The following is a 25,647-nucleotide window of genomic DNA, read 5'->3' as shown; positions in this document are numbered from 1 at the left end:
ACCTGAGTAGCCAGTGCTGGGCTCCCAGCTTCCCCGGTGTGCAGACAGCCAGTGTTGGGCTACTCAGGTTGTGTTAGCCAATCTGATTAGTGAGACTCCTTTGTGTTATATGTTCATTCTATGGCTTCTTCTCTAGAGAACCCTGATACAGTAACTATGCAGAGGTGATAGACTATTTTGGTCATGGTAATCATTTTACAGTGTGTATATCTACCAAGGTATCAAACTGTATACCTCAAAGATACACATTCAGAAGTTTCTAGGAAAACAGCAAGAGACTTAAAATTCTTTTAGTTCCTGTTGTTTAAAGGGTCATCATGACGGATACTTAGCAGTTAACTGGACCTACTGTTAACTAAGTAGCAAACTAAATTAAAGCAAGTCAATTTTAAAAGAAAGACTGCTTGGCAACTTTGCCGGGGACTCACACACTACTAGATGGAAAAGCCAGAGCTGGGTGTGGTGAATGCACACCTTTAATCCCAGTATTTGGGAGACAAAGGCAGACAGGCAGTAAATTCAAGGTCAGAGCCACACAGTGAGATTTTGTCTCAAAAACCAAAGGAAACCCCAGGATTCTAACTGTGGTGATTTAAATAAGAATGCTCCACCACTATAGGTTCCTATACTTGAATGTTCAGTTGTCTGTTTAGGAAAGATTAGAAGTATGGCCTTCATGTAGGTGGAGGTGTCACTGGAGTAGAGCTTTGTGATTTCAAAAACCCCCATTAGGCCCAGTCTCTCTTTATCTCTGGCTCTCTGCCTGCCTGTCTGCCTCCACCGTTCCTACCATGATGATTATTGACTAACCCTCTGAAACCCCTAATTAAATGCTCTCTTTTATAGGCTGCCTTAAGTCTTGTCTCTTCACAGCAGTAGAACAGTAACACACTAGCCCAACAGGTCCCAGGCCCTACTCTTGGCACAAGCTTGCTATTTTCCAGGGGGTGGACACTCTTAGTCACTTTCACACTTTTGTGTTTACTTCAACTCAATGATTATGTAAACCAGACATTGCTAAGTGGAGGTAATATAAAGATGTTTATGTGTCAACAACATACTAATGGGAAAGGCAAGCTCTACAGAACTAATGACTCCTAGGACACAGAGGGGAGCCTACCAAAAGCCTGGGAGAACTGACCCAGTTTGCTTGGGCCAATGACCTCAGGGCTGTGAATCCTCTCTTCTGATCCTAGCTACCCAGCTTGGTGCTTCTCACCAAGCTAGGAGGCAAAAGAGGTGGGTCCAGCATGGTATCTTCAGAACCACTCTGATGTAGGTTGCGGCCTGACCCTGGAGAGGTACTTCATTTCTGCGGACTTCCCCTTCTTGGTCAGAGGGAGTGAAGAACCAGGAGGTTCAAAGTGCCTAAAAGCCTGTCAAGTGTTATTCACGGAACTGCCTTTGAGCTCAGCAGATGTAAAATAACTCCCACAGGTGTTAGATCACAGTGCTCTAACTGAACATGTGATATGAAAATTCTAGGACGGGATGTGGTTGGTAGTCTACACATATAACAGCTGAAGCAGAGGATCATGAATTCAACAGCCATGTCTACCCAGGCAGACTTTGTTTAAAAAACAAACAAACAAAACAAAAGCAACAACAAAGTCCTAGAACAAGCTTTGTGCAGAACCACAGCTCCTCCTCGGTTCCCCTACAAGGTCCCAAAGAGCATCAGGGTGCACAGACCCTAACTCAGGATTCCAGAGCCTGGTCCTGCTGCCCTCGGCCTGTGCTCTGAGGTCTGGACGTTTATTCCTACAGTGTTGCTCTCACACAGAGCTCCCAAACAATCCACTCACCCACACTCAGTGAAGCTGGCCCTTTTTATGACTCCAACCTGATTTAGAGTAGCGCTTGAAACATCCACTTGTTTCGTTTATCCAGGATGAAGTTATTTTTTGCTACTCTTTCCCCCAAGAATAAAATACCACTGAGAAAATAATTACTGACAAAGCATAACTTGTCCACTTTTATTGTACATTATTTAAAGCTGGTAGGGCTATAAGCCAATGGGGAGATGTGTGGTTTGTCACCTGATCACCAGTGAACCTTCCTGGAATCTAAGTACTAGTCACTTTAACAATAACCACATGACGGCCAAGATCATGCTTTAGCATTTATCAGCACAATGCTACAGAGCCCCATGTACGCTCCTGGAACACGTCACTGGCTTCTGGGAAGCTGTCCCACGGGGCTTACTTCGTACCTGTACTTCACGGCAGAGACTCTACTGTTGGATTCTGATTTCCAAGGGACCAACCAAGGACCCTAGTTCACCAAGCCCTTAAGGTTAGCCACCCCTCTTCCAGCACTAACTCAGAGCAGGCCTCCAGAGTCAAAGGACTGGAGAGCACATGGTCTCACCTGCTCTGGTTAGAGCAAGAAAGGAGTCCTCTTCCTCCTAGCCTCTCTCCCTCGAACCATCGGGAGCTGTGTGGGCATGGAAATAAAGCTGGTGGAGGGACAAGTGGGAGGGAGGCCAAGTGCCACAGGCTCCTGTGTCCTACAAGTCCTGACTTACTGTACACAGTACAGCACTTGAGACGGCTCCTGGCACACTGGTGAGACAACAAAAGGGACCTGAGGCCAGGGCAGTGGCTGCTTCCCCCATCTTCAGAGAAGTCACTTTAACAGTAACTACATGACAGGTGACCAGCCCCTTCTCTACAGGCCTAGTCATACTTGTGCCAAGTCATGTGCACATGTGTACACATATATAAAGACATACACAATAAATGAATGAATAAAAAAATAATCTGGAGATGATACCCACAATTATCATCCCAGCACTAAGAAGAATCACTAGGTCACACCGGCCAGCCAGCCTAAGAGGTGAGCCCAGGCCTCAGTGAGAGACCAGTCTCAAAGCAAGGCTCCTGCAGGGTGCCACAGCTGACTTCTAGCTTCCACATGCACCTGTGCAAACACACAAAATTAAAATACGAACACTACACTGTAGTGACAACTGTAAAATAAGTTAAAATCTAGGTGCGAACACCTGGATTTACAATAGTGTATTTTTTCACAAACTTCTTCATCCGCTTGATTTTCTTCTTCAAGGTTTCATGATCTTGTTTTAAAATATACCGAAAATATTTACAACCTAAAAAATGAAACAAAATAAGTTTTAATATTTATCAAATTATTAAGAATACTTCTACATTTTAAATTTTTCTTTAGTCCTGGAACACTAATGATCTGGAATGTATATTGGTTTGTGTCACGTACACCAATGTGGCTTAGGCGTCCTGTAAAAGCCTCACCAGTGAGGCTGGACCACTTGACGGGCATGGCTCACCAGTTAGAGCAAGCACTTCACCTCCACCCTTCCTCCTAAGCCTAACCATGGCGATGTGCACATTACACATACCCACTTATTAAGTGAGCCTCCTGAGAGCTAATTCACCCTAACCCAGCTCAGGGCTCCCACTCCCATCCCAGTCACTTCTGAAGCTCCTTAGCCCCGGGGCAGCCCAAGGACAGAGGAACGAGGGCTCACTTTGTTGTTGTTGTTTTTTGTTTTTTCGAGACAGGGTTTCTCTGTGTAGCCCTGGCTGTCCTGGAACTCATTCTGTAGACCAGGCTGGCCTCGAACTCAAGAAATCCGCCTGCCTCTGCCTCCCAAGTGCTGGGATTAAAGGCGTGCACCTGCCCGGCTGAGGGCCCACTTTCTAAAAGATCAACAGAAAACTGACTACAGACCTTTCCCTAAAAGGACTCCAGCTACAAAAGCTTTCTCACAAGCCAAATCAGTGTCTGCCTTCCAGTCACTCTTTGCCCAAAAGAAGCTGAAGTGAAAGGCGGGCCACCAGTTTCTCCTAGATTTCCACTCTTCTTTAACCCACTCGGGATGGCTTCTGAAAAGAAACAGGAGAACAGGGAAGTCACGACAGGGAAGATGCTTCCAAGCTGACTTCCAAGCATGTTTGTGGCAGCAGCATGGGGGCCAGCCCGAGTTCACTCTTGCTATGAACATCCCATTTCCACTTCATAGCCAGTGCACTGCACCAGAGTGGTCGACAGACAGCAAGAATGCTGACTAAAATCCAGGACTGAAATCCTAGCCTCTTCATCTCTAACATGATCCCAAGCAAGCTGCCAAGCCTTCTGAGCCTCGCTTTCTTGGGCAGTGGAAGTGGCTATTTCCTGGCATTTTTGTTAGAAGCAAGCGAGTCCAACAGCGCAAAGTAGATCCCATAAAGCTCCTCACACAGTGTCTGCTGCAGAGTAACTTTTAGCTATTACTGTAATCACTTAAAGGTACTTTACAATCCTAGATAAAATGATATGCTACCGAAATTACTATCCCAACTCAGATGCCATTATTACACAAACATACAGATACATGAGCTTGATGCTGAGCCAAGCAAACTAACTGTTCCCCAACGGCCTATGTTCATGTGCACTTAAGGCCTGTGGCCGTCCTTGTGGTCGAACTTCTAGATTCAACATGTGAATAGTGCATTTCTCAACCTACAGGAACCCTGTGATCCAGTAGGTATTTAAATGGTTCTAGATCTATCTATACAGTGATTGACAGTGACTGTGCTAACCTATCACACTGTTGTAGTGTGAATGCATTCATCATCATATGCAGATCATCAAAGGCAGAAGTGTAGGGACCACGTCAATGAGGTGAGGTGCTATGCAAGGCCTAGGGGCTGAGTCACTGGGACATCGTAAGTTAGAGCCTTGTAAGAGCCCCAGACAGAGCCCTGTCCCTTTCAGTAGGGGAACACAGCAAGAGGGCATTGGGAACCAAGAAAATGGGCTTCGCTGGACACTAAATCTGCTGGCATCTTCTCCTTGGACTTCTCCATTACCAGAGCTTTTTAAGGAAAACAAAACAAAAAACCTGACTTAGGATTTATTCCTCTGTCTTCAGGGTTGTTGGAACATGGTACAAACACGTGAGGGGAATTCTGAGTGCAGTGAGAAATCGCCCAGAAAACAAGTCAAGAGTCTTGGTGACCTCAGTTCTTCAAAAACTTAGAGCTGTGTTTGGAGTGTGTTTTTGTGCCCCTCCCAGGTGTAGCAGATAGGATCAAGTGTACTTCAGCTGCTGTTATCCCATCTAAGAAAAAAAACCCGTGGTTTTAGCATGAGTGTCTTGTCCTTGTGGTTGTACACTATACTCAAGTGACTCTCCTTAACCCTCAGAGTATAAATTGTCTGATGCTCTGAATAAAGTCTGCTATTGCATGAGACTTTAATCCGTCTTGGTTTCGGGCCCTGCTCTCCCAGGTTCACATTGCCAACTAGAGCAGCAAACACAGGATAAAGTCAGTTCCGAAGCCCAGAGCAAGTATTCTCAGACATAGGATTTCTTCACCAGCCAAAATGGATATGACATTTAAATAAAGCTTAATTCTGGGAGGCCTCTCTCTCACGCCTTTTCTCTTACCCACAATGTAGCGCTAACAATAAGCACTTTAGATGCAGCATCAGACACTGCCTTACATGCATGCACTTTAAGATGCAGCATGGAATTTGCTAACATGAAATATATGCATACAGTTTTTATATGTTGGGCTTATGACTTTGTACTTCCTAGCTTCTGATATTCAAAACAAAACAAAAACAAGCAAACAAAGAAAAAAAACCCTTAAATATCCTTCACAGGAAATTCAAAAAACTTTAAAAGCAACAGTTAAAATATGGGACAATTACTTATGATGAACAGTTATAAATGCTGTTTCTCACGTACTCCACTAATATCTGCTTCAGATACTTTGCCAAGTATTTCCAGGCCATTATGTTCTTAGTGCATCCAGCAAAGTCCAGAACTTCAAATAACACGGCCAAGCCCAGTTTCCGGTGTTCTTCCATCTCTGTAATGGTCACAACAGTCCAAGTTTACAGATAGTACTAGAGAAGTGACAGAGCTAAGAAGATACATCAAGTTAATGAAGCATTATAAACTGCAAGTCTTCTGGCTGGTTAACTGTTTAAAACAATTCATTGTGCTCAAAGTCCTGTGCTGAACTGAAGGTTAATGACATCAAGACAGTGAGCCTCCTCTGGAGCGTATATCTCTATTTAAATATCACCTTCCCTATTTGGCATTTTGGTAAATACAGGCTTGAGACCTACAGACTTTGTAGCAACTGGCTTAAGCAAGCTGACTTCCTTTTAAGACATGTTCTCTACTATGCTGCCCTGAAGCCCTCAAGGCATCAACAAGAGGCAAATCATACAAACGAAAGGCATTCCTACTCCCTACGGCTCTCTATTAGGACTCGATGGTAAGCATTTTAAGCTCTGTAAGCGGTAGATGCAGAATCTCCAACAGAGCCACAGGCTCTACAGTCATAGTGCACCATCAACCACAGGCATCCCAGGAGCAGGAAAAGTGCGAGTGAACTCAGCTTGTGAAAACAGGTGATGAACAGATGTGGCCCCAGGTCATAGATTTCAGATCCTTCATCTAGGCTCTATGCACAGGAGTATAAAACACAATTTTACCTGATTTTCTAAGCAACGTATAGAATTCTAACATTAGTATATGGGATGGCACAATCTCATGTAAAATCTGAAAGAGAAGACAGTCTTGTCATTTACATACTATACAAATTCTAGCTTATTCCCACGTAAGATTTTTACTGGCTAATATGCTTTCAACAAATGACTAAGGACTTAAAAGGTACTTTGATTTTATCCAGTTTCAATCTGAACATAAGAAGGTATTCTCCAAAAAGTTATTTTAGAAAGCAAAATTCCAGGAGATGGCTCCGTGGGTAAAGGGCCTGAAGACCGAGTGCAGATCCTCAGTGCCACACAAACAGCCAGGGGTAGGGGAAGCAGCATGCATCTGCAATCCCAGCACTGGGGAGAGACAGGACAATCCTTGGAGTTCGCTGTCCTGGTAACCTAGCCTGTTGGTGAGCTTTAGGTTCAGTGAGAGACCCTGTATCAAAACAAGGTAGAGGTGCTAGAGATGCCTCAGCAGATAAGAGCACATGCAGCCCATAGCCATCGGCAACTCCAGTCTCCGGAGGATGAGTGGCTCTTCACGTGATGCAGACATGCATGCAGACAAAACATCCATACACATAAAATAAAGAAAAAAAGTTTTAAAAAACAAGGTGGAGAACAACACAGTGAGACACCTAAGGGACTCCTGGCCTCCACATGTACATGTGTGTGTGTGTGGGGGGGGGGGTGAAACATGGCCAGACAATGCACATTTCCTCTGGGGACACTGCTCACTCAGTAGGTTGTTTGTCTAGTATAGCATGAGGACCTCACTCTAATCCCTAGAACCCTGGACTCTTGGAGTCTCAACACTGGAGAAGCAGTGGAACCTGTATGGATCCCTGGGGCTTGTGAGCAGCCAGCCTAGACTTCCAATGAGAGAACCTGCCTCAGGAAACAAGACAGACCAGTCGTGAGGGTGCACACCTTTGATCCCAGCTCGCAGGAGTCAGAGGACAGTGAATCTGTTAGTTTAAGGCCAGCCTGGTCTACATACAGAGTTCTAGGCCAACCAGGGCTAAACAACAAGGCTCTATCTTAGTTGTCTCAGCTAGTAGTCAAGGACTACAGGAGCTCAAGCCCACAGCAGACCAAGTGAGGCCAGCCTTTCTGACACACTACTGTCCATCTCAAGGGAATAAAAACAAAACAAGCACTGAGGACATGCCTCTACCTTAAGAACACTTATGAGCTTCGCCCTTGGCGCCTTCTCTCTCTTGAGGAATTCGTATAAGTAGATGTGGGCATTGGGGTTGGACGGGAATCTCTCATCATACGCATAATTGGTGAGCATCTCTCGGGCTCCATCTTGATCACCATAGAACTCCAGCATCTGTATAAAATAAAGTGAGCCTTAGATTAATTCTATAAAATAATCCCACAAAAAGTTATACGCTTACTGCTGAGAACAGCAGCAAAAATAAATAAAAATAATAAAACCCATGAAGGGAGGACAGTATCCAGTGGACAGCAGCCACACGAGCTCTGCTCTCCTGCATCCCTACAACTTCACACGGCAGGGCAAAGGCCCACACGTGCTCTCCTTTCTTCCTTGTATTTGTTCCTGGAAAATGTACAACTTCAAGGTAAGAACTGTTCCCACAAGAACCCCAAGTGCCCAAAGCAGAGAACAGTAATGACCAAGAATGGGATCCACTATGTCAGCACCCCTGGAGCATCATCACCCTAAGGAGTGCACGAGAATTACAGCCTCTGTCATGAAGAGGCTCAAGAAGAACTAATCATCCCGACAACAAAACAGCACCTCAGCACTCACCTTCACAGACCAGCGCCTGAGCCCTTGGTCCTTCTGCAGTGACTCTGCGATACTGGGCCAGCTTCGTGCATCCTCACCCCACATGCTATGACTTAGGTTCTGTCTTTACCCCCTTCCCTTCACCATGCCACCACGTCTGTAGCAAGTACCCTGCCTTTTCTTTATCTTTATAATAAAAGCACAGATTCAGACTTGCCAAATCACAGTTACCTCGCTATGTACTTTACAGGTATCTGGCCATGACAGGTTTATACTTATCTTTCTCACATGCCAACAAAAACATTACCAGAGCAACTAAAAGAAGGACTTACCCATGTGGTAGTGGCACATGCCTTTAATCCCACCACTCAGGAGGCTGAGACAGGTGGATCTCTGAATTTAAGGCTAGCCTGGTCTACAGAGCAAGTTCCAGGACAGTCAAGTCAAAAAATAAAATAAAATAAAAAGGGGGGGAAGGAAAAAGAGAGGGGGAGGAGAGGAGGAAGAGAAGGAAGAAGAGGAGGAGGAGGAAGAAAGATTTATCTGTATGTAGAGTTCAGAGGGTTAGATCCATTAAGACAGAAGACAGGGCTGAAGAGAAAGCACGGAGCACCTATTATCACATGACATTAACCAGAAAGAGACTGGAAACAGAACCCTCCTTAGTGACCCACCCCTACAGCGAGGCACTAGCCATAAAGGTTCTACAATCTCACAAGGCTAGTGACCAATCATGTGAGTCTTTGTGGGACATTTCACATTCCAACCATAAAAATAATCCAGGGTAAAAGTAAATAAGACCGAAACAGCGTGTTAATAAAATAAGCAAGAAATTATTTAGACAAGAAAGAGAAAAAGCCATTTTCTCTATTAGCCTCCTTCTGACTAAATGACAAAATCAAACACAATCTTGTCCTTTGTTTCTTGAGAAAGAGTTGTATTATGTATATAGCTCAGGCTAACCTGGAGTTCATATATTCCTCAAGCTGGCCTCAGACCTGCAGCGAGCCTGCCTCGGGCCTCTCAATGCTGGCACTACAGTGTCCCCCACCTGGCCTGTGGAAAGTGACTTACCTCTACATAACTCTTCACAAAAGGATCCCAGACCCCGGGGGCTTTAATCAGAGCACACATATTTGTAGATGTCTTGCAGCTCTGGCTGAGCATGTTTCGGGTTTTTGCAGTGTAGGCGTAATCATCCTCATCTGCTCAAAAGTAAGAGATTCACAAGTTCATTTTAGAGAGCCCACAAGCAGAGCTCAGGGCTGGGGGTCACTGGTAAGCTCTAACAGTGCAGAGAGGGCCGGTGCCTCCCCACCAGGGTACTTGCCACACATAAAGGCAATTAGAGACCACAGCCGAGGTCAGCTTAGCAGCTGACGAGCAATTAACGTGAACAATGAAGAACCACCCTCTAAACCAGATCAGTGAGCAGTCACCGAAAGACTTGACCAAGTTCAATAACTCTTATGTAATCAAAAAGTCATCAATCTAGGAATAGAAGGACTTACTCAATCTGAATTTTTAATTAATTTTTAAAATTTAATTTAAAAAATAGCTGTTGAGTGTGGTGGCACATGCTTTTAATCCCAGCACTCAGGAGGCAGAAGCAGGTGAACTTCTGTGAGTTCAGGGCCAACCAGCTCTACAGAGTGAGTTCCAAGACAGCCAAAGTTCTGCTAACGCTAACAAGCTTGGTAAAATCTGAGAAAATGGCAAGACATCCTCTTTCACAACTTCTTTTCACTGTACTAGGTTCGCATCAGGGCAATGAAGCAAGAAAACACAATGACTCCTATACTGCAAAGGAAGTAAAATTATCTCTATGAAAATGACATAAATACATTGTTACTGATACATAAGTTGTCATAATACACTGACACAGAATACATTGTCACTGATACATAAATACATTGATACATAGTCCTGATATATAAATTACCCCCCCCCCCAACACACACATATATAAATCCATTAAAAACTCTTAAGAGTTTGAGGGCTAGAGATGGCTCAGAGGTTAAGAGCACTGACTGCTCTTCCAGCAGACCAGGGTTTGATTCCCAGCATCTACCTGTTTCTCACAACCATGGATATGTCTAGTTTCAGGGGACCTGATGCTATCTTCTGGCCTCGGCAAGCACCAGGCATGCATGTGGTGCACAGACATATGCACATGCTACATATAAATTAACTTTTAAAAATTTGATAAGCTTAGAAATAAGAGCAGAAAAGCAGATTAATGATGTGGAAAAATGATGCAAGAAAAAAACAAAAAGCAGACCCCTGGGTTTAAAGGAGGTCGCCAATCACCAAGCTCATCAGACCTGACAGGCAGAGTTGCAGCTACACCAGGTCCTCAGGCTGCACCCTCCAGAGCTGCTACAGAAGCTAGTGTCTTTACCTCTACTGTTGGATTTTTGGTTTTTGGTTTTGTTGTTTTGTTCTTGTGGAGGGTGGGGGTTAGGAGGAGGGTCTACTGGCTGTCCTGGAGACCAGGCTGTACTGAGTCTCAGCGATCCACCTAGCTCTGTCTCCAGAGTGCTGAGATTAAAGGCATGAGCTACTATCACCATCTTACCTGTGACAGAATTACATTAAAATAGCAATGACTCTAAAATAGTCACCACTGAAACTACCTATCCTGTGGGTAGGAATGGTTGTGGGGTTTTGTTTTCTTCATTAAAGACACTTGAGATTAGGTGTCTGAAAGTTCCACCCATTATTCGACCCACAATCTTCCTAGAGAATAAAGCATGAACTACATGAAGAAATGCAGGACATCATCTGCCATGAGAGTGGCACACACCACGATCCAGCCACCACATAACTTGCTCCAGTTCTAGTACCACATGTAAGAAAAGGTAACAACTGTAACTCAATCAATTCACACCAGTGTGTTTTGTTTGCTTGCTTGTTTTTTTGAGATCTTGTAATACAAGCCGGGTAGGCTCAGCCTCCCCAGAGCATGGATGAGATGAGTGGTCTGTGACCCACACTGCCCGGCTGTCCCTTCATCATCAGAGAGCTGAGCTTGCTGACTCACCAAGTTCTGACAACTCCATCTTCTTTCTGGACCAAGTGTAGTACTGTAAAAGCCCTTTGTAGGCCTTAACAAGGTTGATCAACACTTCCTGAGAAGACGACTTTTCACCATATCTCCATGTCTCTGCCTCACTTAGATTTCTGTTTGCATCCTCAAGCATTCCATGATGTAAAAGATACAATGCGTGTTGTAAGGAGATCTGCATCAATAAGAAAAACCCACTGTCGCTGAAGTCATTACAGAACTATTAGTCAAAAAACTCAAGAAAGAGATACCATATGATGGCCCACTCCTGAAAATTGTGAATTAGAACCTTCATATAAAACTGAAGGCTGAGCTGGGCAGTGGTGCACACCTTCAATTCCAGCAATCAAGAAAGGCAGAGGCAAGTGGATCTCTGAGTTTGAGGTCAGCCTGGTCTACAGAGCAAGTTCCAAGGACAAGCATGGCTACACAGTAAAACCAAAAAAAAAAAAAAAAAAAAACCAAAAAACTCTGTCATATATATTTTCACGTGAAACAACTAACACTATGCAAATAATGTAAAATTCTATAATACAGAATACAGTGCAACACAGTGAGAAAGCTGGGCATTAAGGCCACATCACAAGCCTGAACTAATCAATCACTCAATGCTTCTCCTTCACCCTTCACAGGAGACAGGTCAAGAGTAAATAATAAGCTTTTTATACATCTAATGCCTGCTTGGTTCACAGCAGACAACAGTCTAACAACTTCATACATGTTGAATACACTAAAATATATTCTGCCAAGGAGGAGTGAAGAATGGACTTAGTTCAGGTGGGAAAGATTACCCCTGACAAAAGCAAAAATAACCACAGAGATTGGTGGCACTCATCTGTAATTCCAGCACCAGGAAGGCTGAGGTAGGACTGTGGATTTAAAACTAACCTGAGCTACATAGCAAGGCCCTGGCTTTAAAAAAACAAACAAACAAACAAACAAACAAAAGAAAACAAAAACAAACAAAAAGGTGTGTGGGGGGGTGTCTAGGGAGATGACTCAGTGGGTAAACTATGCTGAGAAAGCTAAAGCCTGAGAGCCAAAGTCTGGGTCCCCAGCACCCACAGAACAAGTCGGGTGCACATGGGGTGGATGCAGGACCCCAGAGCAAACTGCTAACCAGACTGTAGACCCAAAACCAGTTAGCTCTGGCCAGCAAGAAACTTGCCCCAATAGGTAAGGTGGAGGATGATCAAGATCCCCAGTGTCAACCTCAGATCTCCAGACACACACAGACACACACAGACACATACACAGACACACAGACACACACACACCACCACCACACCAAACACCACACACCAAACACACAAAACAGAAAGTCGAACAAGTAAAAGCAAAACTAAGAGCCAGAAACACAAATTCTAAGCTTTGCAGGCCTCATGGTTTCCGTCCCATTTACACAATCTATGGCCAAGCTCTTACACAGCTTTAAAGTCTTGAAAAAGAAAAAAACAATAAATTATTTATAAACTTACAAAAGAAGAGTAGTGCTGTTTAGTTAGGAGTATATACAGAAAAGGGGCTATAATGTTGTGCAATGTTCTCAATCCACTTTGCAAAACAAATTCTTGTCTTATTAAAAGACAAGAATTCAGAGAAAAGGTTCTATACAAACATCTGGTATGTTACAACATTTGAATATGGTCCAGTTCCTAACTTGTTCCACAGGTATTTTTGTTTTGTTTTTCAAAAGTGCCAGCTCAGCTCAAGTAACTTCCCAACTGTAGGGTCTGGTCTGTGTACACAGTGAAGTGCAAGCCTCAGCCCCCACAGCCAGAGGCAGACGGAGGGCTGCAGTCAGATCACAGAAGCCAGTTAGAACCGGGCATGAGCCATTCTCACAGCCTTGTTCTCCCATTGCTCCTTTACCGGCAGCTCTCATCTATGTCCTGTGATTTTCTGTCTTAGCATTGATATAAGCAATTAAAAACAGACACACATTAAGAACCTAAATTTTAAAAGCCTATATTCTCACCTTTAAATAATTCAAGACACCAATATTTTTCATTCGGTCAGCGAAGCTATTAAAAGTCTCCACATTGCTTTTGGGGTGGTAAAATAGAATTTCACTTCCAAGCTTCCAAATGATCTATCAAAGCAAAAAGAGCAAAATAATAAATTCTTACCCAATCCAGTTTCTTCCTACAACATTTTATTTTTCCTGGTTATAATATTTAAAAGCAACTTATAATTACTCTCCATGGAAACCAGCACTGCCAGGCTTTACCATTCTTTACCTAGTAAACCAGCACTCTTAACTCGGTGATAATCATTCCATCTCAAAATACCAGTGTACTGGGGACTGTGATAAAACACCATGACCACAGCAACTTTTACAAGGAAGTGAGTACTCAGGCTTACAGTTCCAGAGAGCCAGGCCATGATGACAAGAGCAAGAGGCTCACGTCTTGAATGGCAAGCAGGAAGCAAACAGCAGACTAGAAATGGCATGGATCTTTGATTCTGAAAGCCTCCAGTGACAGGTGTGCTTCTTCCAGCAAGGCTCTGCCTCCTGAACTTCCCAACAGTGCCCCAAAGGGAACCAGTATTCAACGCTGGAGCCTACGGGGCATTCTCATTCAAACCACTATTTCAGGTAAGAAGAGCAGTGCCACAGTTAATTAGTGCTCTTTAAAATGCCTCATTAAGATGCATATTAAATGTGAACTTAACCTCAGTCTAAAATGGGTAACTCAGAGAATGTTCCTAGGGGCTGGCTCCCTGGCACCACACCACCTCACTCCTGTGGAAATGCAGAACCAGACATGCCTGCATTCCCTGAAATCTCATCCACACCGAGTATATGTGCTGCGCATTTAGGATGTCCATCTAAGAATATGTATAAAAAAGACCAACGTTAATGATGTATTGTTCTCAGACTACATTTTAGTTCCAGACTTGAGCTTTGCTTTCTTAAGGGAGCAAATGTCTACTTCTCTCTCAACCTAAAGTAAATTAATAAAATCAGGTGTCTTCTTAAGAAAGAAAGAAAGAAAGAGAGAGAGAGAGAAGAGAAGAGAAGAGAAGAGAAGAGAAGAGAAGAGAAGAGAAGAGAAGAGAAAAAGCCTTGCCTCTGCCTCCCCCTGCTGGGACGAAGGTGCGTACCCCCACACCTGACTTTTTATACACCAGGACATCAGGAGTGCTGGCAAAAAGTAGGGATAGGTAAGTTGCTTAAAGGGGCCTTGAATGAAGGCAGAGGGGCTGAAGAAAGATCCTTCTGAGTAAAGGAAATATCATAAAGGAACACACCTGACCGGTTCCATTAAACGCAGAACAGTGAGGCTAGAGAAGAAAAACCAAGACACACTTCACAACTTCAAGAATCAAAAAAGGAAAAAAAGAAAAGACAGGCATGGCCAGCTCATGTTTCTCAGCCTCAGGAGGCTTAGACAGAGAACTGTCAGGTTTAGACAGAGGACTGTCAGGTTTAGACAGAGGACTGTCAGGTTTAGACAGAGGACTGTCAGGTTTAGACAGAGGACTGTCAGGTTTAGACAGAGGACTGTCAGGTGTAGACAGAGAACTGCTGGAAACCTGAGTCTAAGGCCAGCATGGTATCCAAAAAAAAGAAGATACTAAATCAATAAGATTGTGAAGAAATCAGAACATTAAATATTGCTGGTAGAAATAGAAAATGGCAAAGCCATTTTGGTAAAAAAAAAGTTTGGTAGAATATTAAGAGACTAAAAATATAACCTAGAATTCCATTCCCCAGTATTTATCAAAGAGAAATTAAAGAAAGCACACGCAAACCCACATCCATGAACACTCGGGGAGCCCACTAAGAGTGCATGCTAATACGTGGTAGTCCACACGCAATGGAAGCTGACACTGAAGGCCTAGGCCAGGCTTGGTGGTATAATCCTATCTGCAGGAAGCTGAGGCAGAAGGAGCAAAGGACTGAGGGTGGGCAGTGCTGTGTCCCGCAGGTGCACTTGTGTACCTCAGGGGCAGCTTGTCTCTTGTAGGTGTCTGAGTCCTCCAGGGTCTGCAGGTAACTGTGCATGTACTCTGCAGCTTGCTGCCACTGGTGCTTCAGCAGGGCTTCCTGGATAAAGTTTAAACAAGTACTTGTCGTCTGAGCAAAATCCTTCTTCCTCTTCCCTCCAGTCACTGTAGCAATGAACACAAGGAGAATTGCTCGAACCGACTCACTCCACACAGTTTCACAGACACAAGATTTCACAGGGGCAGTGGTCCTCTGACCTAAACTTTCCCAGTACCAATCCCATTGACTTAAAACAAGCCCTGCCACACAGTGTTAGTTTTAGGCCTCCCAACCCCCAACAGGATGCTGACAGGTAGTCCTGGGCAGGCCGCATTCAAGCAGCCAACGCTGCTATACATATGGTCTTTCCATACTCTTGAAACTGGCTCATATAGAAACACAAAGAAAAATTAAAAACTCAAGCTGGCGATGAGGACACACGATTGCAATCCAAGCACCACGAAGGCTGGCAGGACTGTTAAGTCCAAAGACAGCATGGATGACATAAGGAAAGTCTCTCAAAAGAGAGAGAGAGAGAGAGAGAGAGAGAGAGAGAGAGAGAGAGAGAGAGAGAGCCGACCAGTGATTTAATAAGTAACATGGATACAGCCTTCCAAAGGGACAGGCCCTAGCATTTAAATGGGCAAAAGTCACCAATGCTATCCTAGTGAAATAGGGTCTTCATTACCTACTGGTGTTCCAAAAACCCCAAGAGAACCTTTTTTTTAAAGGATCAAGTTTTCAGTGATTCGGTGACAGTAAGTACACAAAGAGTAGAAGAACGGTAAGCACTAGCACCTATCAGGTCTGTAATGCACTGACACTCTCCATGGGAAGGTACTTGGCTGTCACACTGTCGGAGACAGGTTAAGCTGGTGCTCCTGTGCCCTCTGACAGGTACTGTTTAGCCAGCTGTCTTTTTCTGTTTTTGTTTTGCTCCTGGTTTCCCGGTATTCACATGGCCCAAGGCTGACCTCAAGCTCACTCTGCAGCAAAGTACAACTTGGGACTCTTTCTGCCTTGTCTCAAAAATCCTGGGATTACAGGTGTGCCTGACCATCCCTGGCTCTGGGCTCCAGTCTTGCAGCTAGATAACCTTATTTAAGCAAGTGGCTAGCGACCAGCAGGTGCTTCTAAAACACTGTGGGTCGACACTGGCGAGGTGCTCAGGTTAAGATCATACTCTTAAGAGTAGGCCAGAGAATTCAGTTCCTAGCACCTTGTCAGGCAGTTCACAATCACCTATAACTCCAGACCAGAAAATCTGACACCTCTTCTGGCCTCTGTGGGCACCACATACATGGTACACACACATACATAAATATACATACACATGAAAACCAAAATAAGTTTAACACACACACACACACACACACACACACACACACACACACAAACAGCCAAGGCAGAGGCTGTAGCTCAGTGGCAGTACAAGTTACTTCCAAGGCTCTGGATTTGATCCCCAGCATGCCCTAAACAAACACAAAGAGCACACAATCAGCTTGCATACCCATATCTTCATATGCTCCTTCCTAAAACTGACCTTCTAGAGATCCGTGCCAGGGCTCACGGCCTCACAGCCGAATGCACGGAGCAAAGATGGGGATCCGAGTGAATGATTCCAACGCTGCCCTTTGCAAGTCATATGACTTGCAAACTGTGTTAGAACTGCAGAGACACTGGCAACTTTCTTTGTTTTAGTTTTGTTTGTTTGTTTTCTGGAACTCAGAGATCTGGTAGCCTCTATCTCCCGAGAGGTAGGGCATGTGCCACCATACCTGGCTTTGACACTGGTAACTTTTGTTATTATTTTGTTTGTTTGTTTGTTTCCACAACAGGATTTCTCAGTATAGCCATGGATAGCCCAGATTCACTCTGAAGGCTAGGCTGGCCTCTCGAAATCACAGAGCTCCGCCTGCCTCTGCCTCCTAAGTGCTGGAATTAAAGGTTTTTGCCACCATTGTCCAGCAGCACTGGTAACTTTTAAGAGCTCATCATGGAACTTCAGATATACTGGCTAAACTTTTACCGCATTCACTTCTCTGTGTGACCCCAAACTTCTTAGAGAAATTGAAACAAACATAATAGAATTGATGAAGTCTTTCTTCCAGAGAGAAATAAAAATACAGAACAGTCAAACTGTGTGGTTCACACCTCTAGTCCCACCGATAGCTAGAGAACTGAGACTGGGGCCTGCCTGGGTATAGCAAGATGTTTTAAATTAATTCTGCTCAAAATTCAAGTGTACGTGTCAGAGGGAGGGGGATAAATACAGAAAAAAAGTAGCTGAGGAAAACGTGGTATCCTTATCTTGCTGAGATAAAATAAAAATTAAGATTTACTCTAATAGTTAAGTCCCAACAAAAGCTCGTCATGTCTTATCTCAAAACAAACTTTAATACTTACAATGGACAAGACATTAAGAGTATATATGCAGTAATACACACTCAAAAAACAATGCTCTAAGCCTTCCATCTAGCTGAGTGTGGTGGCACAGGCCTTTGATCCCAGTGCTTAAGAGACAGAAGCAGGTATCTGTGAGTTCAAGGCCATTCTGGTACACAGAGTGAGTTCCAGGACAGCCAGGGCTACACAGAGAACTCTTGCCTTGAAAAACCAAATTTATTACTAATTAATCAGTTAATTTAAACTTCCATCTATTAAAAGTTTTTTTCTCAATTTTTAAAAACTGGTAACAGAATATATTACATTTCTACATAATTTAGATGTTACCAGATTTTTAAAGTAACATTTCATCTTAAAAATCCATCATGTGGTAAAAATTTTATCATTTGCAACTATTAAACTTGACAATTTATATAACACCTTAAAAATGCCAAGACAGTTTAATGACTACTCTGAGACACAACACATAACAAATCTCGTAGGCAACATGTGAGAACCATGATAAAGACCACAGCCTCTGGGGGTGGGGAAGGGCAAGGTGACACACGTCTGTCAAAAGCAGGAGGACAGCTGCAGATCTGGGGCCAACCTGGTCTGGGTAGCAAGTTCCAGGCTGTCAGGCTGGTCAGCAAGGCCCTGACTTGAGGGGAGATGTGGGTGGAAAGAAGTCTACAGCACAGACCAGGACCATTTAACGCAAACTCTAATCATCCGGGATCCTCAGCCTTATTGCTCACGTGCTCCTGAAACTAGCAGCATATGGGAATTCCCTGAAAGGTAATTAGAAATGGAGACGACTTCACCACTCTCTGTGTTTAACAAGAACTAAACAAGCTGTTCACATCGCCAACAATCCCAGGCAACTAGCCCTGAAAACTGTCAAAATATCTGCTCAAATAACTAGCCTTCATTCCCCTAAGGCAGGACTGCTCTCGGGCCAAGCTCCAGCTATCTCCTTATGGCTAAAAGGACAGGATCTGAGATTAGACACATATTTGCTTCCATATATCACCATTGCAGAGTTTAATTTCTCTGAGTAAGGTGGCGCATGACTTGAAACCTAGCAGTTGTGGGGCAGAGGCAAGCGAATCTCTGAGTTCAAGGCCAGCCTGGTTTACAGAGTGAGTTCCAGGCTACTCAGAGAAATCCTGTCTCAAAAAAAAAAAAAAAAAAAAAGTTCAATTTACTTGCAATCCAGTGTCCTCACATGAAAAATGCAGGAAGTTTTCTTTTTAAACAGGAGCTAAACTCTAGGAGCCAAGAAAAGTGCTGGTGTGCGTGTTTAAAGGTCTGTCGGGCATGGCAGCACGGCAATCACATCTTTATATATATATAGTCTTATAGAAGTTAACCCACGAAAAACCCTGTCTGCATCTACATTAGATGATAACAAAGAAAAATGCTTTTCAAACATATTATGTCATTATTCTATATGGAATCATTTTCATTCAGCAGAAATTTCCTTAACACTTCCTATGTGTGTGCTCCTCAATGAGATCATATTTTCTTCGGCTGTAAGTCCCCAATATTTTGCCAATGCTAAGATATAAGTGCTACATAAAAAGGACTAAATATTAAAAAAAAATTAAGTATCTATCTACCATAATATAGACTATATGTTATTAGTTTCAATGCAAAAAAAAAAACTAAAACAAAAAATTGATTTTTTATAATTTCCTTTTTGTCTACAACTGTATGAAAGAAAAGGATAACCGCCCCCCCCCCCAATCTAATCTCAAAAAGATAAACAGACATCAAGGTTCACACCTGTAATCCCAGCACATGGAGGCCGAGGCAAGAGACCAATCACGAGTTCTAAACCAGCTTGAGCTAAATAAGCGAGTTCAAGACAAACCAGGGACAAATAGCAAGACCCTGTTTCAACAACAAATAAAATAACGAAATGAAAAAAAGGGAATAAGAAGAGCGAACTAGTCCGGGTATTCATTCTGTGTCTGTGTTCACTCCTAGCACTTCCTGGCGGTAAAGTGAAAGGCTTCGATGTTCTGTCACTTACCTACAGCTTCAACGTGCTTCTGAAACCATGGGAAACGTATTCCTGTATTAGAGAACACCGAAGTTTCTGCGTTTTCCTCCGCCACAGCAAGCTTTGTCAATTCTTCACTGAAATCACTCATTATCTATTCCAAAATGAGAGTATCAGTTAGTTTCAGCACGTGCTAATCCACACGCAACTGAACTGTACAGAAAAGAAGCTACCTTTTCGTCTAGTATCATTCCTTGGCCCTCAAAGACTCAAAACTGACCTGGTGGAGGTTGGCGTGGTGGCGGTTGCCAGGGTAACCAAAAGTTTGCAGTTCCTGTAACTTACGGTCTCAGAACCCAAGAGCACAGAAAGTCAAGAGAAAACCGCAGAAGGAACAAGCAGGAGGCTCGCACACCTCTTCCTATTCCACTGAAAGCGCAAGGCGCACAGAACCGTAGAGCGGCTAAGTCCAATCTCCAGAGTCGCGGGACTACACGCTGTTCACTGCCACAGAAAACCTCCGGAAGCAGTTAGCGAGCGCTTCCTGTGAGCGTGCGCATAATCAGCCTGGCGGACGCTCGGGTAGCACGCATGCGTGGCCACGCCCCTACGTGAGCAGTGCCTGTGGGAAAGCTGCAGAGCCTATCCAGCGCTGCAGAGTTTCTGGACGAGGCCCGGAAATGAGTGTCGACTTCCGCTTTCCTATTAGTTTGGCCCAGATTTACAATTTTGCTTGAGCCTTAATGAAATTGGGAGATTTCTATCACAAAATTGAGTTTGGCGAGGGGACGCATAGCCGATTCCAACTGCTCCTTTGAAAATTACTTTTATTACAGCTTTAGTATCTGATTTAAGTGACTTGCTGCCTCACAGTTTCAGCAAGAATCCAGTTTTCCTTTTCAACGTGGTTTGTTGTAGGGATCGGCCTGGATACCAATTTCATGAGGGATATTCACATCCATGTGTTAATTCTAGAGGTGGATAGTGAATTGTTAAGCCCTTTCAAAAGGACCATGGAGAATGGCGGGAGATGTATGGAAAAATAGTATTCGAAGGACTGATCCGTTAAATAACAGACTGGCACCAGTGATGTGAACAAGCATTAATAAATAAAAGCTAAAGGGAGACAACTTTAAAGTTATTGGAAAAAAATGTTTATACTAAAGGCTGCATAAATGATGGCATGGACTCCTCCGAAACTGAATTTACTCCTCGAGAATAGAATCTGAGTATCATGGAAACCAAAGGGTCTATAAAAAAGACTTCGTATGAAGAGGCATTTTCTTTTAATATGATGGATATTTTATTCTGTGTTTTCTATATAAACGATATGCAGTACCCATAGGCATTGGAGAAAAGGTATTTATACTGTTCTTTGTGTCTGTAAGACCCCCCTCAAGCCTCAGGAATTCATGGCCACCCAATAACTCACAAGACACCATTCTTGATGCAACAGCAAGAGGTTTATTTCGGAATCAGTTGACTGATGGTCAATTCGTAACCCTCGAAGGGGCAGAGGAATTGACCAGACAGCCTGGTCAGGGGTGGTCTTTTATAGGAGAACCCACAAATGGGGGGGGTGTGTGAAGGGGTAACCAAGGAAACATAACATAAAAACAGTGGAAAGTCAGCTAGGTCCTGGAACCACCCAGATGACCTGCATCTTTCTTTGTGGTCAAGAATGTGTCTTCCTGCTTTGGGCCTTCCCCAACTGCAGGTGAGTTCTTTTCCCTGAGGTCTGAGGAATGTTAATTAGTCCCTCTCTTCCTCTCTTGAATGTTAATCCAGCAAGTATCCTCTGACTCGGGGATAATGTACCCCTCCTGGAATGTGAAATGTATTCAGGGGCAGTGAAGGCTTAAAATCTTACATTTAGTTCTGCTTTTTGGAACTAGTGAACCTGCATTCTTTTGCTCAGGCCTAGGGGTCATAAAAACTTTATTTTTCATAAGTTTTCTATATCTTTCAGGTCCTTGCCCTTAAGCCTCTTCTTTTTCTTGTTAAGTTTTTGTTTTGTTTTATTTTTGTGTTTCTAAGACCGTGTCTCAACATAGCCCTAGCTGTCCTAGAACTCACTCTATAGACCAGGATGGCCTCGAACCCAGAAATCCAGTCTGCCTTCCAAGTGCTGAGATTAAAGGCATGTGCCACTACGCCTGGCCTTTAAACCTGTACTCTTTAACTACAGACAAAGCTAAACTAAATATGTGGCCAAGGAGGGGCGGTCACACACACCAAGATAATGATTAGCTTGTCATCTGGAAGCTTGATTCATCAAAATGACTCAGCTGGTTTTGGTCGTGCCCATAAAAATAGGGGGGAAACACCAGCAGTGGTGGTACCTACCCGCAGAGGCTATCTCTTGAGTTTGAGGCTAGCCTGGTCCGCAGAGTTCATTCCAGGACAGCCAGGGTTACACAGAGAAACCCTATCTCAATAAAGGGGTGGGAGGATATCCTGATGTCAAAGTTTTCAAACACCTCCTGACATTGGGAGATAAAAGTGAGAAAATCCATTCTCTCTCTAGTCCTTACATACCACTTCCAGTTCCCACCACTTCCGGTTCCCACTTTCCGGTGATGAATTACATCTTCTGGAAGCTTTGAAAGTATCTCGGAAAATATTATTTCTATGAACCTTTACTGTATAAAAAAAAATGAGCTTCACACAACCAAGCAATTGAAAACATCACAAGTAACATTAACTCCATTACAAAAAAGAATGTGGCAAAAAAATATAAAAGCATAAAGTCAGAGCCAACTTACATGGCAGTTTAGAGATCTTTATCCAACCATAACATTCCTGAAATACGTGGGCTAGAATGGTACCCTAGGCTGGGACTTAGGAAAAGACTGGTCTGGAAGGCAAGCTTTTTCCCTCCTTGTGTGGTGCCCTGAGCCACTGTGGAAAGAAACACAGATTAGCAATGTTGAGAGAGAGGCCAGATGTATAAAGAGGTCCTGGCATATTAGCACCTTATGGAAAGCACGGGGCCTTGGTTCCAGACACATAAGAAGATAAAATAGTGATCACCACAGATCTTAGAACAGTCATTGGCTGAATGCAACTCCCTGAGTGGTTCCAGTTGACCAGAGGTATATTAAAGGCAAGCTAAGCCCTGTACAAATTCCCAGCTCAAACTGTTTATGATAAGTGGTGGTTATCTGTAGGCACTAAGTTTGTCTGTATTGACTAAGAAAATAGGACAAAACTGTCACTCTACCCATGCTAGCCCTGGGCTAAGATGCCTTACACGTGTGGCTTTTATTGTGAAGGAGGACACCTGTCAATAAGTTTGGAATTCAAACTAGATAATTTAACTGAGAGATAGGCTTATTCTAAATCAGTTTAGCCACCTCAACACAGCCACCAGACAATGGAATGAAGCTATTTTAACCCAAATCATGGCTGAAGACAGTCATAGAAGACCATTAACTCATAGAAGACCATTCAGCTAAGTCCATAGAATAGAGAGAAATAAATGATTTTTTACACCATTAATGTGTTACATAGTATAAAGTAAGTGTTGATCTGTTCCTACCCAAAGATGTCAACTCTCATTCTGGAGTTCATTTTAGCATTGCTGGCAGCAAAGTTCTGTTGTTGTTGTCTCTGTTTTCATTTCAGTTTTGAAGATTTATATTGGGCTGGCAGGTTTTTTTCTCTTTCAGCTCTTTAAACATTCCCTTTGACTTTTAGTCTCATTTCTGATAAGATTAAACTTTAACTGTTTTACTGATTGACAGCGTTTTGCTTGTCTCTGGTTGCTTTCATTTTTCTCCCTCCTTGATCATTTATCAACAGTAGTATACTGGTCTATGAGTGATTTTTTTTTATTAGACTTTATATGCACTGAGTCTCCTAGACACATCATTTGTTTGGAGAGTTTTTTAAACATTTTTTGCCTCCAAAAAATGTCCATTCAATTATTTCTGCCTTTCAAATACTTTGGAGACTCCTAATTATATATTTGTAATACCACTTAGAATTAAGAGATTGTAATAGAATTTCCGATTATTTTTTTTCTTTCTGGTCATTAGACATGATAATTCCTGTTAAGCTATCTTCAAATTAACTCTTTGTTGGTTGGTAGTGTAAAATCTTCTGATAGCCTATTTCCTTATTTTTCACTTAAAATACTTTGTTTCTTTTTTTAAAAAAATTGTTTATATTTTATATGTATTGGTGTTATACCAACATGTATGTCTGTAAGAGGGTTACAGACAGTTGTGAGCTGCCACATGATTGTTGGGATTTGAACCCTGATCTTTTGGAAGAACATTCTGTGCTCTTAACCACTGAGCCATCTCTCCAGTCCCCAAATAATACGTTTCCTATTTCTTAGAATTTTTTTTTCAAAAAAAAGTTTTCACTTCTATGTCAATATACCCTATTTGTTCATTATAACTGATTCCCACTAATCCTTTGGAATAATTTATTTAACTTCTTTTTTGAGACAGGGTCTTGCTGTGTAGCTCTGGCTGTCCTGGAAGTCATTGTGAAGATCAGGCTATCCTTAGACCCACAGAGATCCACCCGCATCTGTCTCTCAAGTGCTGGGATCAAGGGTGTGGGCCACTACTTCCAGTTTATGAAGGAATTTAAATTTTATTTCAGCTAATTCTAAAATGTAGATCATCTCGAAGATGTCTTATTATTCATGGCTTTTTTTTTCTTTTAAAATTCCATTTTTCTAATTTTTTGCAATCTGATAAGGTTTAATTCTATTGTGAACATTGATAAATTATAGGAAGTTTGTATTGTCTTTTTCTTTGCTTTCTTTTTTTTTTTCTTTTTTGATTTAATAAAGTTTTATTTTCCCAAATGTACAGCTGATTGAACCTGTTCATGCATCTTCACCAGCAGCTGGGGCGTCTCCACCTTTTGTGTTTCTGGTGTAAATAACTTGGGCTCTGTGCTTTGAAACCAGCTTGATAAGTCCTTTACTAAGCAGCTCCTGAAGGGCTGACCTGGCCAAGGAACCTCGAATCTTCAGTCTCTCAGAGACCACAGCTGGAATAATAAGCTTATAGATGGAAGCTTCCTTACAGAATTTGTCAAACAGGACAAGGTTGTTCAGCTTGTCCTGAACTTTGCCTTTGGACCACTTCTTTTTGCCCTTGCCACCAGATTTATTTACTGGGTCTTTGTCTTTTTTGGCTGAGTTTCCGGCATCTTTCTTCTTCTTGCCGTCTTTGGGTGACATAGCGAAGCTCAGAGATTGGTGTGGACCACTGCAGCCTCACTAAGATGGCGAGGGTGGGGGAGTGTGGACCACTGCAGCCTCACTAAGATGGCAGGGGTCCGGGGGGAGGAGTGTGGACCACTGCAGCCTCACTAAGATGGCGGGGTGGGGGGGAGTGTGGACCACTGCAGCCACACTAAGATGGCGGGGGTTGGGGGGGGAGGTATTGTCTTTTTCTAAAGGAGATTGTAATGGTTAATGTTAATTCTCAATCTGATTACATTAAAATGCCTAGTCAGAGAGTATCTGATGGTATTTCCAGAGACAGACCATTAAGGCTCTCAACTAATCAGTGGATTGATTCCTTAATAGACTTCTCGACTTATCATACTGAAAAGTAGGAAGCAGGGCCCAGTGCTAGACACCATCTCACCAGCCCCTAGAGTTAAGTTTTAATCATAGCATTTTTCTAGTGCTATGGCTATATTTAAATATGCCCGATCAGAACTGAGATATGTTACAAGGTTAAAGTAAATTTTGGAATTCAGAGACTTCATATGAAGAAAAGGATGTAAAATAGTTCATTAATAGTTTTACATTTATTATAGGTTGAAATAACAGGTAGATTGGGTTAAATAAAACAGTTAAGCTGCTGCAGCAGCGGGCAGTGAAAATACGAGGCGGGATAGGAGATTCTACAGTCTATATGAATTCATCTTTTGTCAGACTTCAGTAACTTGATTGCTATCTGCTTTTGTTGAGACTCTGATAG

The 25,647-nt window shown here is 43.0% G+C and overlaps 1 protein-coding gene, 1 long non-coding RNA gene and 1 pseudogene across 3 annotated transcripts; all 3 read right to left on the bottom strand.

The window, feature by feature from the left end:
- Positions 1-1,962: 1,962 nt before the first annotated feature.
- Taf1a (TATA-box binding protein associated factor, RNA polymerase I subunit A) lies at positions 1,963-20,249 on the bottom strand. Of its 2 annotated transcripts, none has more exons than XM_076941571.1 (11): positions 20,106-20,249; positions 19,721-19,844; positions 15,253-15,422; positions 13,282-13,395; positions 11,280-11,478; positions 9,311-9,441; positions 7,655-7,813; positions 6,472-6,538; positions 5,714-5,837; positions 3,709-3,863; positions 1,963-3,109 (listed from the first exon to the last, which is right to left on the bottom strand). In XM_076941571.1, exons 2-11 carry the CDS (start codon positions 19,839-19,841, stop codon positions 2,991-2,993), a joined length of 1,359 nt encoding a protein of 452 aa, XP_076797686.1. In that variant the 5' UTR covers positions 19,842-19,844; positions 20,106-20,249; the 3' UTR covers positions 1,963-2,990. The 2 variants fall into 2 exon arrangements, with proteins under 2 accessions (XP_076797686.1, XP_034369495.1); XM_034513604.2 differs by having other exon boundaries at positions 19,971-20,230.
- Positions 20,250-21,381: 1,132 nt separating this feature from the next.
- Positions 21,382-23,370, bottom strand: LOC143443725 (uncharacterized). The gene is made up of 3 exons (XR_013112944.1): positions 23,232-23,370; positions 22,229-22,591; positions 21,382-21,513 (listed from the first exon to the last, which is right to left on the bottom strand). It is a non-coding gene; the product is annotated as an uncharacterized LOC143443725 (long non-coding RNA).
- A 1,145-nt stretch (positions 23,371-24,515) lies between these two features.
- LOC117716545 (small ribosomal subunit protein eS25 pseudogene) lies at positions 24,516-24,896 on the bottom strand (annotated as a pseudogene).
- Positions 24,897-25,647: the final 751 nt, after the last annotated feature.

The sequence above is a fragment of the Arvicanthis niloticus genome, chromosome 10 (assembly GCF_011762505.2).
Source record: "Arvicanthis niloticus isolate mArvNil1 chromosome 10, mArvNil1.pat.X, whole genome shotgun sequence".
NCBI lineage: Eukaryota > Metazoa > Chordata > Mammalia > Rodentia > Muridae > Arvicanthis > Arvicanthis niloticus.
Note: the sequence above shows the minus strand (reverse complement) of the source record. Positions and strands in the feature narration are given on the sequence as shown.